Source organism: Psammomys obesus, unplaced genomic scaffold, assembly GCF_907164565.1.
Source record: "Psammomys obesus unplaced genomic scaffold, mPsaObe1.curated_primary_1811, whole genome shotgun sequence".
Classification (NCBI taxonomy): domain Eukaryota; kingdom Metazoa; phylum Chordata; class Mammalia; order Rodentia; family Muridae; genus Psammomys; species Psammomys obesus.
Window position 1 is genome coordinate 10,650,648 of NW_026596120.1, and position 15,481 is coordinate 10,666,128.

At 35.7% G+C, this 15,481-nt stretch overlaps 1 protein-coding gene across 2 annotated transcripts in view; it reads left to right on the forward strand.

Moving 5' to 3' along the window:
* The window catches only part of Stag1 (STAG1 cohesin complex component), a 288,255-nt gene that overhangs the window by 233,339 nt on the left and 39,435 nt on the right, over nucleotides 1-15,481 (forward strand). For both annotated transcript variants that reach the window (XM_055629669.1, XM_055629670.1), the window contains exon 22: nucleotides 11,035-11,115. In XM_055629669.1, the coding sequence (XP_055485644.1) occupies nucleotides 11,035-11,115 (81 nt within the window). The remainder of the gene's footprint in view (nucleotides 1-11,034; nucleotides 11,116-15,481) is intronic.

The following is a 15,481-nucleotide window of genomic DNA, read 5'->3' on the forward strand; positions in this document are numbered from 1 at the left end:
TGGAACATAAAAACAGACTGGTGGATCAGAGGAATCTAATCAAAGACCCAGATATAAACCCACATACCTATGGAAATTTAATTTTTGACAAAGAAGCCAAAACCAGACAGTGGAAAAAAGATAACATCTTCAACAAATGGTGCTGGTCTAACTGATTGTCTACATGTAGAAAATGCAAATAGATCCAAACTGATCACCCTGAACAAAAGTAAAGTCCAAGTGGATCAAAAACCTCAACATAAAACCAGATACACTAATTCTTTTAGAACAAAAAGTGGGGAAGAGTTTTGACCTTATTGGAACAGGAGGCAACTTTCTGAACAGAGCACCAACAGCACAGGCTCTAAAATTAACAATCAATAAATGGGATCTCATGAAACTGAAAAGCTTCTGTAAAGCAAAGGACACTGTCATCAGAACAAAACAACAGCCTACAGACTGGGAAAAGATCTTCACCAACCCTACATCTGACAGAGGGCCAATATCAAGAACATATAAAGAACTCATTTTTTATTTTAAATTATTTTTTAATTTAGTATACATATTACTATTATGTGTTATAATTTATTATTATTGGTACTCATTTTGTTGCTTTTATTCTTGCATATTTCTCCAGTGTTAGCTCCTGTGCACCTTTCAAACAAGCTCCTACGTGGTTTTAATACTTTTTGAGTACTTCTAGTAAGCAGGATATATTTAAGCCCACGGTGCTAATATTTTTGTTTGTTTGTTTGTTTGTTTGTTTGTTTTGAGACAGGGTTTCTGTGTGTAGGCTTGGCTGTCCTGGATTCACTTGGTAGACCAGGCCGGCCTCAGACTCAAAAAGATCCTCCTGCCTCTGCCAAGTGCCAGTATTATAGGTGTGTGCCACCGTGCCTGGCTGCTAATGAATTCTTAACATATAAAAGTATTTTAAAATACATCAGCTTTATAACACACCTAATATTTACTGTGAAGAAACCAGTTCTAAATTATTTTATCTCCTCATATAATTTTTTATAAGATAAAAGCAAAAGATATTTAAAGTTATCCCTTTATATCCTTTTTTTGTAGCTTTGTGCCTTTTTCTTATTGGTACACTGTTGAGTTTCAAAGCCAATGAGATAGATCAAGCAGCAAGTCTGCCAACTTAAGTTTGATCCCCTATTTCCTCATAAAGAAGAGGAAAATGGACTGTACAGGTTGCCCTCTAGCATCCAGATGATCGCCATGCATATGCACACCCACACACATACGCACAATAAATATATAAAGCTGATAGACATAAAATGTATTAAAACTCTGCATTAATGTATCATTTTCATATTTTCAAGCAGACCCAAAAGTTTGAAAATCAATAAAAATCATTTACATATTATTTACTATCAAGCAAATTAGTATAACTAAACTTACTTTTAAAAAAAGTAATTGAGGCCAGGTGTGATCGACATACCGTTAATCATATTACTTGCTCTAAGGTCTCAGCTAGCTCTGTTGTACATAGTGAGTTCTAGGTTGGCTTGGGCTACATTGTCAGTCCTATCTAAAAAAGAAAAGAAATTATATGTTAGTAATGTGGAGCCTCTCCAAGTATCATTCAAACTTGGGAGGTAGAAGCAGGCAGAGCTCTGTGAGTTTAAGCCTGATCTACAAAGTGAGTTCCAGGACTACATAGTGAGACCCTGTCCCGGCGGGGGGGGGGGGGGGGGGGGGATATACATATATACATAATAGCTGGGTGCTATTTTTAGTCTTTACATATGTTTATTTGTTTTTTTATTTCATCATTTTTATTTACTACTTATAAAACTAAAGCATTAAATAATGTGCCTCAGGACACATAGATATGGCACAACTACTAAAATCAACCTTTTAAATTACTTTCATTCTTGCTATTAAAATGCTGCTAGCATATGGTAGCCCAGGCTATGCTTCCACTCATTTCCTATGCCTTCTTTTCCCTCGCCCCATGCTCTCTGATGTTTGCTCTATGTCACATTCTTTTTTGTATTGATCTTTTGGTTTTTTTGGTTTGTTTTTGTTTTCAAATATCTTTTGGGCTGTTTCAATAGGAACTGTGGGGAAAGATTAGATGCTGGTACTTAACCGTCATTATGAACTGGAAATCCTACATTATTCTGACTGAACATAATATAGGGGGTGAGTTTAACTTAAGTCAGGTTATTGTGTTTGGATAGATTATGGCTTATTCTATATGTCATGAAGAATCATGCGTTCCTAGACGACTACATACTTAACAAGTTAGAACTTATTGCAGATGAATACTTCTGTTTTTTCCTCAGGCCTGCCATACCAAAAGCTTTTAGATGGTGGCTTCAAATGTTTGTTTGATTAATTGATTGAATGATTGATTGAGTTTAGTTTTTGTTTGTTTTTTTGAAACAGTATGTAGTCTAGCTTAGTCTCAAACTCATGGACGTACTCCTTCCATAGCCTATCAGTTGCTGGAAGTGTAGGTTATGTCACCAGGCTTACTTGGTTAATTGATTTTTACAACAAAAAAAGCAATTCCTCCTAGATCTAAAGGATAAGCTTTTGTCTAAAAGTGCTGAAACATAATTAGATATCAAGATGCAAGGCAAAATTTAAAAAACTTAATCATTCTTCCTCAGACCATGTGCAACAATTAGGAAGTCAAGCATGATGATTCATGCCTGTGCTATCCCCTTCTTGGAAACCTAAGATTGGAGGATCACTTGAACCCAGGTGGGAGAACAGACTTAACAACATAGCAAGATGCCTGTGTCAAAATAAAATATTATATGAACACTCAGATTATAAACCTAAAAGTCAAACCAGCTACAGTAAACTTCTGAAAGGAAATATGAGAAAAATCTTTGGGAGTTTGGGTTAATCAAAGATTTCTCAGAAGCCTGGTCTCATTCACAGGCTTATAATCTCAGCTTCTTGTGTGACTAAAACAAGAGGATTAGAAGTTGAGAACTGCCTTGGCTACATTCAAGGCAAGGCTGGGTAGCTTAGTGAGATGCTGTCTCAAGATGAAGAATACAAAGAGAATTGGAGGTAGGAATATATAGCTCAGTCATAGAGAAAGAACATGCTTATCACACACATAACTTCAGTCTCTGGTTTTAAAAAAAATTGCTGATGCCAACCTGGTTCCATAATGAGACCTCCACCTTTAAAAGTACGAGGGGGGGGGGGTAAATGAAAGAATGAAAATGTCTAGAATGGTGAAAAACTCAGAACCAAAAGCCATAGGAAAGTTTGATATAATCTTTAGTCTTATAGGTCAGACCATAAGCCCAAAGCGCTTAGTTACATAATGATTGCCAAAAATTAAAGTTTAAGGTAAGTGTTTCTGGAGTCTGCAGAATTGGCCCAGTGGTTAGGGACACTGGCTGCTCTTTCAGAGGTCCCATGTTAAATTTCCAATAAGCACGCAGCAGTTCACAGCCATCTATAACTCTAGTTCTAAGGGATCAGATGCTCTCATGGCTTTAGTGGGTACCAACCAGTATATAGATATACATGCAGACAAAGTACCCAAACACATGAAATAAAATTTATAAAAGTAAATGTCACTAAATTACTTTTATTTTATCCTAATAATTGATGGAACATGAATAGTTTAAGAATCCTCTAGGACATGATTACAATGAAGTACATCTCAGAAGATAACATATAGGAACACTAGTTATAAAAATCTTATAAACAGCAAAGTCATAAGTCATCTTATGTGTATGTAATTTAAAAAACAGCAACTGCTTTTTCAGAGCAAAGGGTATAACATACATGAATTAGAGTGATTGACCAGCAGGTAAAGAAGAGGCAAAATGCTTAAGGTAAATGCAGACTTATTAACACCATTTTAATGGTCCTTGAACTAGGAATCTGTTCAGTAGAACTTGATTTTGTCTTTTTCAGTGCTGCTATTCCTTAAAATACCATATATTAATTTAAAAAGTTAACAAGTCTGTCATGGTGGTATATGCCTGTAATTCTAGCACTTGGGAAGTAGATAGAAACAGAATTAAGGCCTCAGTTATATGAAACCCTATCTTCAAAAACAAACAAAAAAAGCCAATGCCTGAGAATATGGCACAGGAATAGAGTACTTGCCCAGGCTCCATGAGGTCCTGGATTTAATCCTCAGGACTGTCAATAAATAAATAAAGCCTGGATTATTAAAAATCGAGTAACAGGACTGCAGAGATGACTCCAGCAGTTTAGAGCACTTGTTGCTCTTGCAGAGAGGATCTGCGGTTCATTTCCCAGTACCCTCAGAGTGCCTTATGACCATCTGTAGCATCAGTCCCAAAGTACCTGATTCTTCTAGCCTCCAATGGCACCCACCCAGCATTCCTTTGGTTTCCGTGTATACATACAAGCAAACACTTCTAAACATAAAATAAAAATATTTTTTAAAAGCTAATCAGCAATTAAGACTATCTTTGTTCTGGTTTATGACTTGTTTAAACATGTAATGATGTCACTCTTCTATCAAATGTCTCTTTGTTTGTTTTCTAGCACTTTTAGAAAGCTTTCAGATTTTCCTGGTCATAGTAAGATGATCATTTTATTGCCCAAAGGAATATTCTTTCGAAGATAAAAAGGAACTTATTAATTACTGTGGAGCATAACTGAAGCCTAAGAATAAACAGGACGTGTGTGTGTGTGTGTGTGTGTGTGTGTGTGTGTGTGTGTGTGTGTATGTTTGTATTCATCTACTTGTAAGGTTGTCTGTGATTCCGCTTAATTCAACCTGCTTATGTCTATACTTAAATGGGGTGACAGCCTGTTTGCAGTTTATCAACAAAGCATACTTTGAAATTCCCATTCCTTCTCCTGTTTTTACATTATTGTAAGATTAGTTTGTATATTTTTGTTTCAGATCACTGGAACAGCATGTTCTTAGCATATATTGGGCTTTAGGTTTAATCACTAAAGATAAAAATAAAATTAAACAGTAATAAAAATAAGCTTAGGGTAGATGCTTACTTCTCTGGAAAGTTGGTTTTCTGTTTGGGTTCTTTTAGTGAGTGTGTGTATGTGTGTGTTGTTACCTTCTCTTGCTGCTTAAGTTGTATCTCTTTTCACCTTAACCCTACATGTGTATACTTGATTAGACTGATTATTGTATCATAGTTTTGTTCCTTATTTGTCTTTTTATTTGATCAGGAATTTATTTGTGTTTAAGCTCATCTAGCAGAAATCTGAGGCCCTTAGTAAACAACTATTTAAAAAATCCCAAAAATTTAAATACCATTTGCTAACCTTTTATTTTAACTTTTAAAACTTTTAAAATCCTCATGACTGCCTTAACTGTGACAGCAGAATCTGAGGTCCAACCTAGAAATTGTATATACTAATGAAGTAGTATCTGCCAGTGTTTCTTTTTTCAAGAACATTAACAGAACTTGTTCATTAAGTCTGAGCAGATCATTTAAGATGGGGAAGGAGGATGCTTTAGATGTGGCTTATAGTGTATTTGGGGAGAAAGGGCTAGTGGTGCGTTTGAATACTTTAAGCATAGGCCTGAAGTCATTTAATGTGAACTCCTAGGTCCATATTTTTCCAACTGTATATCAAACCTTCTTTTCAACAGTAATGGTTACAGAAAATACAAAATGAATATATTGGCAGTGAACCTTTTATTGATATTTTTCACCCCATTTTTTTTCAGATACTTGAAACTTACATGCTTGAAAGTAATATCTCAGCATGTAAGGGTTAAATGTGCACTAAACTGATTTGTAGGTCATTCTTTAGGGAGTCTTAACTGTGTGATAACTGAAGTTAAATCTTTTAGTGACTGGGATCTGTACTGGAATATTCCATACTTTTGGTTTTCTTTTTAGATATAGTTTCATTTGCTCATTGTGCTAATGGCACACTACCTTACATCTTCTCTCACTCATAAATGAGCTGTAGAACTTTAAGTATTGTTCCTCGTCACTGAATTACTAGTTTTTTATCATGATTTATATTTTTATGCTCTCCCTGCGCATTTCTTTAAGAAAAAGATGTTACTGCAGATTTTATTCTTCGTCACATTTTTGTGATACTTTTGTGATACTTTTTATGTTGACTTGTCAGTTCTAATATGTATATAGATTTCTTTTTAGCCACCACCACAATCACAGTATAAAAGTGTCACTATCACACAAAATTGCATCCTACTGTCCCTTTACCTTCTCACCCACTTACTATAGTTTTGTCATTTTGAAGTTCAAAAAATAACCATACAGTAAGGAATCCTTTGGGACATAATGTGTTTCAGTAAGCATGATATCTGTGAGCTTAATCCAGATGCTGTGTAATCCACGAGTTGCTTCATATTTACTGCTGATTAATATTCCACTGTTTCAATTCTTAATGATTTGTTTTATCCATTAACCATTTGAAAGATGCTTGACTTTTTTCTAAGTTCTAGCTGTCACAGTTAAGGCAGTCATGAGGATTTGTGTACAGACTTTTGTCAACATAGTTTTTATCTCTGTAAAATGTCAGTGCAGGGTCTTGCACTGTTTCACTTTATTGTTTCTGCTGTTTTCAGTGGCTGACTCCATTACTGCCGGTAGCAGATACCAGAGCTAGTGTTCTGCATCTGCCCACACTTCGTTATGCTACTTGGTATGCAGTAGTATCTCCCAGTGCTTTTAACATGGGCTTTATTTTCCAAATGCTAATGATTTTAAACATTTTCATCATCTTCTTTGACAACTGTACTGATTATAAATTCACCTTTAGTGGTTCTTTTTAAAGATGCAGCTGCCACTGATTTTAACCCAAACCTAAAATGTTAAGAATCTGAATGACAGTTATCAAAAAGAGACTGTGTTTATTTGGTTCAAATTTTTTTGTCCCGTGCATACCAACTATAAAATTAGATTCTCTTTTTTAATTTATTTTTATTAATTACAGTTTATTTACTTTGTATCCCAACTGTAGCCCCCTCCCTCATCCCCTGCCAAGCCCATCCTCCCTTTCTCTTCTCCTTTCATGCCCCTCCCTCAGTCTACTGATAGGGGAGTTCGTCCTCCCTTTCCATCTGACCCTAGCCTATCAAGTCTCATGAGGACTGACTGCATTGTCTTCCTCTGTGGCTTGGCAAAGCTGCACCCCCTTCAAGGGGAGGTGATCAAAGAGGCAGCCACTGAGTTCATATCAGAGACAGATCCTGTTTTCCTTACTAGGCAACCCACTTGGATACTGAGCTGCCATAGGTTACATCTGTGCAGGGGTTCTAGGTTATCTCCATGCATGGTCCTTGGTTGGAGTCTTCTTAAGGTCCTTGTGAACATAAAGATTAAAAATATTTATTGGCTGTTAAGTAGATGTTTTTAGAATTTTAAACATGCTCTACACATACAGACATTATAATGTACGTAAGTGTTGTACATAATAATTTTCATTATTATTTTGTCTTCTTAATTCAGACTTCATTTTCTATGCAAATTTAGTTTTTCTAAACTTAAAAAGTCCAGAAGTTTTTTCTTTGTCCTCATTTTTATCACTAATATACTTTTGTTTTGTTTCTTTTTTCTTTTCTTTTCTTTTTAAGAGATGTGCTATCAAACCAGACTGGCAGTCCCAGCACTTTTGAGGTATAGACAGGATGATGGAAAATTCAAGCTTGCTGGGCAGTGATGGCACACACCTTTAAGCCCAGCACTCAGGAGGTAGAGGTAGGTGGATCTCTGTGAGTTAAAGACCAGCCTGGTCTAAAGAGCTAGTTCTAGGACAGCCAGAAAGAAACCCTATCTTGAATAAAACAAAAACAAAATAAAACAAAGTTATCCTTGACTACAGAGAAAAATTTGGCTTATCCTGAACTACATGAGAACTTTTTTTTTGGCGGCGGGGGCGGGGGGGTTCAAGACAGGTTTTCCCTGTGTAGCCTTGGCTGTCCTGAACTCACTTTGTAGACCAGGCTGGCCTCAAACTCACAGCAATCCGCCTACCTCTTCCTCCCTGGGTGCTGGGGTTACAGGCCAGCTGAGAACCTTTCTTTTAAACAAAACAAACAAACTTATCATGATACCATGATGTGCAGGAGTTTACTAATGAGAAATTAAAAAGGCCGTAGTTGCCATTATAAAGTTAAGAAAATGCTCTAGTAACAATCTTATATCAGTTCATATAGTGCTGGCTTCTGTAATAGATTAAGCTCAAATCTCAATTTTTAAAAACTCTCAATAGAGAAAATATTTGTCTTCCCAGCACTGTAGAATATATCTAAGGAGTAAAGTATCATTGCCTTCCCAGTCATTCAAAGACCCAAAGTTCCAAGACTTTGGTACCTGTCTGGTATACGGTTAAGAATAGATACAGAAGGCATTCCTGCTCAACTTATCCAAAAGTGTTAGCCAAAATTAGTGTTTTCTTCCCAGGAAGAGAAATATGAGAACAAAGAGAACCAAAAGAATATCTTTAATACTTGTTATTTGAAGGTTCTGCTATCAAGACAGTGTGAACAAAAGAGAAAGTTGGGGCACATAGGAAAACTCTTTGGCTTGTTTAGATTTTATTGCTGGTCCTACTTCATCTCTACAGGCATGATATCACTGGATAAATGACTTCTAGACAATGTGTTTGTATGAAGCATAAAATACCAAAATGAGTATTTAGCTAAGTGGGAAATTTCTGAGTTTTTGTTTGACATCTGATCCACTATATTATGTTATATAAAGCAAAATGTCTACCAGTCAATGACAGCTAGCTTTTAATTATAAAACAATATTGTAGAATCCTTTTAAGAGTAAACTTTTGAAAAATACCAATATGTGGAATATTAAAATGAAAAAACTGAAATAGTGCTTTTCCACCATCAAGAAACTTCTGTGAAACTATAAAAAAAAAAAAAAAAAAAAAAAAACTCTGAGAAACTGCTAGAGTAATAAGTCTATAGAAAAGGAATTTATGTTTTGTGGATTAGGATAAAGGAAATAAACAAAACTAAGTAGTTTTGGACATTATTTTGATATCTGCTTTATAAATAACAATTCATGCTTCAAATTAAAGCATTTTTCATTTTGCTTATTGGATCAAGCCTAGCACTTTGTGCACTCGGCAGACTCTGTAGCACTAAGCAACATGGTACCTTACTTCGAGGAAAGTCTGTAAATTTTGTCTCTTCCATCCACAAAGAAACTTCTTACAAGTGTACTTGATGATAATAAGTTAGAATTTATTCAGAAGTATCCCAGGACTACAAGGTATTCTGTCAGTGAGCATTGCATGTATGTACCAACTGTTAAATCCTTCTTTTACTGAAACCATGGCATTGTTTCATTAGTGATTCACTGAAAACAGCACCACTTGTTCCTCATAATTCTTACAAGTTATTTTGAGTTTCCTGTAGGTATATGATGATACCCATTGCTTTTATAATCTGAAACCTAGTACTGTAAAATTTTGCAGAACTACTTTTGCTCAGTTTCTGCAGCATTCTATTTGTTGATTTTTCTTTGAACTTATTATCTACATGTAATTGGTTTGTATGGTATTATATAGTTTATTGTGTTGCAGTACAAATACCAGATAAATTTGGTGGGTAAAATAATGGAATAACATTATGTACACTTCATTGTAATAAAGGTATACTATGTATTTAAACTGAAATGTGATGAAAGACCTATTCCATGCTGGAGGTGTAATTCATTGTAAGGCCATGTTTAAATCTCAGGCAGGGCTGGAGGTCTGGAGGTCTGCCCTAAATTAAACTTTATGTTATGATGTGTGATTGGTTTTATTTCCTTGAATTTTATCATCTCCGTGGAGAGTAGAGACTAAACACTTCAACAAGAAATTTCATAAAACAGGAATTCAAATACTAATATTAAAAAGAAAAAAGGTGGGGTAGATTAAGTACGAGTAGGCATGGATTGGGTGCTTTATTGGTTGTTTGGCTGATTGGTAACAGAGCCTCACTGTGTAATTCAATCTGGCTTACAATTAGCTATCCAGTCCACGCTATCCTGGAACTCCCACATGCTACACACATGGGCCACACTGTCTGAGCTTCCTTAGTAATTTTTTTTTTATGTGCATTAATGTGAAGGTGTCAGATCCCTTGGAATTGGCGTCACAGATGGTTGTGAGCTGCCATGTGAGTGCTGGGAATTGAACCGGTTCCATTTGGAAGAGCAGTCAGTGCTCTTAACCACTGAGCCATCTCTCCAGCCCCTTCTTTAGTAATTTTTAAAAGTGTTAAGAGGACCTGACCACTAAAATCTCTGAAAATCTCCTCCATAGAAAAATATGTGCCCAGTATACCAATAGTTAATACTAATTATTCATAACCATCTCAAACAGAGCATGTGAAGATTTATCAACAGTAGAATAATTAAGGGTATATTCTAAATATTTTGCAGTACTAAAATGTAATAATAAATGTATATATTATGCATAAATTTTAAACAAATGATAAATGAAAGCAAACCCAAAGTAATACATATTACATTATTTTGTTTGTATGTTGCTCATCACCATTCATGGTTAAGTTTGGAGATGCAGACTAGATAATGGAAATATAGTGATTACTGTGGAAGTCAGGATCTGTGTTAATTTTAGAAGAAGAAAAAAGTGATGTTGGCACAGACACTGACAATGTTCTTTCATGACATGGGTGATGGCTGCATAGGGCGTTTGCTTTATTTTAGTTCATTAAGCATAAAGCTTTGTTAATGCAGTTTTGGTATAAGTATTATATCTTGCTTTAAAATAAGTAGAATATCTCTTAAATTTAGATAAAATAGTTTAATCATTTTTTAAGATTAACAGCAAAATAGTCATGACACTGCATTTTTATTTAAAACATAACTGTCTTTTTTACTTGATATTCTCAAAATGTGTTTTTTCCTTACTTTCTGAGTTGTTAATGGGTGATTTTTAATCAGTCCATCTAGTATTACTCTATAAAAATTTGATTTTGAAACTTTATTATGAAATAGAACCTATAAGTATTATTTACCTAGTACTGTGCAAATTCGCTTTCTATTTTTAATTCTATTTATTTCTCTTTTATTTAAATTTTTTCATTAAAATTTTGTTTTTCATTTGATACAGATAGTCGTGCAAGCACTGCAGTGTTCCCATTATTCGATTCTTTGGCAGTTGGTGAAAATTACTGATGGTTCTCCTTCCAAAGTAAGTAAGAACTTCTATAGGCAGAAGGTTTTATAAAAGTAATAATCATACTAAACTAATTTAATGTTTTATAAATTATTATCTTTATAAAATGATAAATTGTTGTTATCAGGTTTTGCTTTATTTTATGTGTGTGTTCTTCTTTAACCAGTAGCTACAAATCAGATATTTACATATGTGTACACATATATTTAAATAATGCACAGAATAAAAACATTTGTAAGAAACGGCAGCAGTATTTCTTTTCTATTAAAAGAGAGACAGAAGGATGCTAGAAACCAAAGCTTTAGTAGACAGTGAGAAAGAGGGGGAGAACAAGTCTAGCGATACGCAGCTTTTGATTCTGGGCCATAGTGATCAAGGTAAGCTACAAATCACCTGATACTCCTGAATCCCTGATCATGTGAGACTAAGTGTAAAACCTGGGGGAGGGACATTGTCTCTTTTTATAAGAATGTTTAAAAATACTGAAGTCCCAACACTCTGGTGGTCACTTCTCATCTAAGGTCTGGCTAAGTCCCTTGAAGATAGGCTGTCTTATAGTTCTCTGATAAAGTCAAGATCGTGAAGAGATAGCTTTCATTCAATGGTAAACAAAAATAAAAGCACACATCAGCTCCATTTAAGGTGAGGTTTTAGAAACAAAACAAAACAAAAAAAGCACCTATCTTAAAATTTGTCATTCATTAAAGAGAAGAATGTCTCTGAGCAAACTTAAAATCATTTCACAGAGAGTCCTATTTCAGTGGTAAAAATCATGTTTAAGTTTTAAGAGTTCTGTATTGATTTTCCCCAAAACCCTTGTTTTTTTGTTTTTTGAAACAGGGTTTCTCTATGTAGTTCTGGCTGACCTGGAACTCACTTTGTAGACCAGGCTGGCCTCTGCCTTTCCCTGAGTGCTGGGATACCAGATATGTGCCACCACTGCCTGCCTACATCTAAATCTTTTAAAAGTTCACAGCTTAGAGAATTTTTAGTAAATTCAGTTTTGTTACAAAAAGAAAATTTTAAATCTGTCCAACTTAAATACAAGATTTTCAGTTGTTTCATGTTAAGGAGATATACATATAAGAATAAAAAGGAAATACTGTTAGAACAAAAACATTGTGATTCTTCATAATAATCTCAGGTTTCAGTTTATCCTACATAATGTAGATGTTGAACTGGCATAAATCCTCAAAAAATGTGTCCTGTGTTATATTTGCTGTAGTGACATTATGCTGTTGTTAAGTGTCCTGTTAGCGTGTCAGTCTCAGAAAAGACCCCTGGACCTAGATTTCTTGGTTCTGTTGATCTCCTTGTGGAGCTCCTGTTCCCTCCAAGTTTTTCTATCTCCTCCTTCTTTCATAAGATTACCTGCACTCTGCCCAAAGTTTGGCTATGAGTCTCGGCATCTGCTTCAATACCCTGCTGGGTAGAGTCTTTTAGAGGTCCTCTGTAGTAGGCTCCTGTCCTGTTCCCTGTTTTCTCCCTCTTCCAATGTCTGTCCCATTTGCCTTTCTGAATGAGGATTGAACATCTTACCCAGGGTCCTCCTTCTTGCTTAGCTTCTTTAGGTATGTAGATTTTACTATGTTTATCTTATATTGTATGTCTAATATCCACTTATAAGTGAGTATATACCATGTGTGTCTTTGTGCTTCTGGGATATCTCACTCAGGGTGATCATTTCTAGTTCCCACCATTTGCCTGCAAATTTCATGATTTTCTTGTTTTTGATTGCTGAGTAGTATTTCATTGTGTAAATGTACCACAAGTTCTGTATCCATTCCTCAGTTGAGGGACATCTGGGTTGTTTCCAGATTCTGGCTATTCAAATAAAGCTGCTACAAACATGGTTGAGCAAATGTCCTTGTTGTATATAGGACCATGCATGGAGATAACCTAGAACCCCTGCACAGATGTAGCCCATGGCAGCTCAGTGTCCAAGTGGGTTCCCTAGTAAGGGAACAGGGGCTGTCTTTGACATGAACTTAGTGGCTGGCTCTTCTGTCACCTTTCCATGAGGTGGGAATAGCCTTACCAGGCCACAGAGGAAGGCAATGCAGCCAGTCCTGATGAGACCTGATAGGCTAGGGTCAGATAGAAGGGGAGGAGGACCTCCCCTATCAGTGGACTGGGAGAGAGGCAAGGGAGAAGAAGAGGAAGGGAGGATGGGATTGGGAAGGGGCTATAGCTGGGATACAAAGTGAATAAATTATAATTAATTAAAAAAAGATTTTTTTAAAATTATCCTGTTAGCACTCAAAGGAGACTTGAAAATCCTTTAACTGAACCTGTTCAACTTAGATGAAGTACAGAAGGAAGATTGTTGTTACTGTCACCTTACTGATAAATCTCACAAGAATAAAAGTGCTCTAGTGAAATCTTCAGAATTATTCTGTACAGCATTTGTTATCAAAATACCATTTTACATAGATGGAACCACTGTCATAGAGATTGAAGTGTGCCTAAAATTATAGATTTTGAACATAATCCATTCGACTCTGAACCTAGTATTTTCTTACCACTCTTTACATTCTGTTTTTTAAGATTTATTTATTTATACATATGAGCACTCTATTTGCGTGTACGCCTGCATGATAGATCTTATTGTAGATGGTTGTGGCTCAGTATGCACCGGGCATGCATGCAGTCAAAACAGTCACACACATAAGACTGAAACAAGCAAATTGGGCTTTTTACTTTTAAATGTTAACTAAATATTTTAGTGTTGTCATTTAGAAACAGTCTCAAACTGTGTTGTGTGAAATAATTTTGTTTTGTTTAAAAGAAAATGCTAAGAATAGCCTGGATTATTTAGCTGGGAGTAAGAAAATGAGCCAGCCAACCACTGTTTGTTTCTCTGGACATTAATTATTTACATAAACTTATTTAAAATTTCTGAAGCATGTTTGTTTGTTTTGATCTTTCGAGGCTGGGTTTCCTTGTGTGTAGCCCTAGCTGTTGTGGAACTCACTTGTGTAGACAAGGCTGGCCTCAAACTCACAGGAGGCTAGCCTTCTGAGGGCTGGGATTAAAGGTATGTGCTACCATCACCCAGCTTAAATTTTTAACTAATCAATTATATTTGTTCATTTTGGTTTTAAGATATTTTAATTGTTTTCACAAAGTTGGGCTATTGCTTTGAGTATGGTATATGTTCATTATTTTAAAAAAAGAAAAAAAAAAACTACCAGAAATCGTCAGCTATGGGTAACCACTGTAAACATTTTGGGTCTTTGGGAATTTTGGTTTTGGTTTTGGTTTTGTTTTTTTTTGGTTTTTCCAGACAAGGTTTCTCTGTGTAACAAGTGAACCCACAGAGGTCCACCTGCCCTGCCTACTGAGTCCTGAGATTAATGTAAATATTTTAATATTTTTCTTTTAGTGTTTTCAAACTTTTACTATTTAAAACCATGTATTTCTAATCTCATTTACATCTACAATTCTTTTCAATTAGTATTTTTTTTTAATTATCAAATATTGCTGCAGGGTGCAATGGCACACACCTTTCACCTCATCACTTGAGAAGCAGAGGCAGGTAGATCTAAGAAAAGGAAGGAGTAAGAAAGAAGAAAGACTATTGTTGGTGGGCTGGAGAGATGACTCAGTGGTTAATATCTGCTGTTCCAGTGAATCCATGTTTAATTTCCAGCACACACACATGGCAGCTAGTGTGGGAAGCTAACAACTGTTTCTAATTCCAGTCCCAGCAGATTTGACATTCTCTTCCGGCCTCTACAGGCACACACACATCTGATACATAGACGTGCAGACAAAACACCATACGCATAAAATAAAAACAAGTAAATCTTGAAAGAAAGAAAATAATTATTGCAGAGGGCTGTATTGCAGAGTAGTTCAGTTGGTAGAGTGTTTGCTTCACTTGCTTGAGTTCGATCACCAGAACCAGACAAACATGGTATACTAATGCATGCTTGTAATCCCAGCTGTCGGAAGGTAGAAGGTGGAGGATCAGGAATTTAATGGCATCCTTACCCACATAGCAAGGTTGAAGCTAGTCTGGCCTATATGAGAACCTATCTCAAGAAAAGAAAAATATTTCCACATATGGTAACGATTATCTTTAGTGAAGCAGAGGCAGGAGGATTACAAGTTGAAAGCTAGTCTGGGCCAAGAAGTTACACATTGTTTCAAAGAAAATATAAACACCTTTAAAAGATGCTTATAGAGGATGCTTATTTTTTTTTTCACACTTTCATACATATATAATACTCTTTGTTCAAAAATCCACTCCATTGTACTTTCTTCTTTCCTCCTCCTCTCATCAGACTCCTTCTTCCCAAAAAGGCCTCTTTGGATTTTGTGTGAGGGAAGCTGCTGCTGCTGCTGCTGCTGCTGCTGCTGCTGCTGCTGCTGCTGC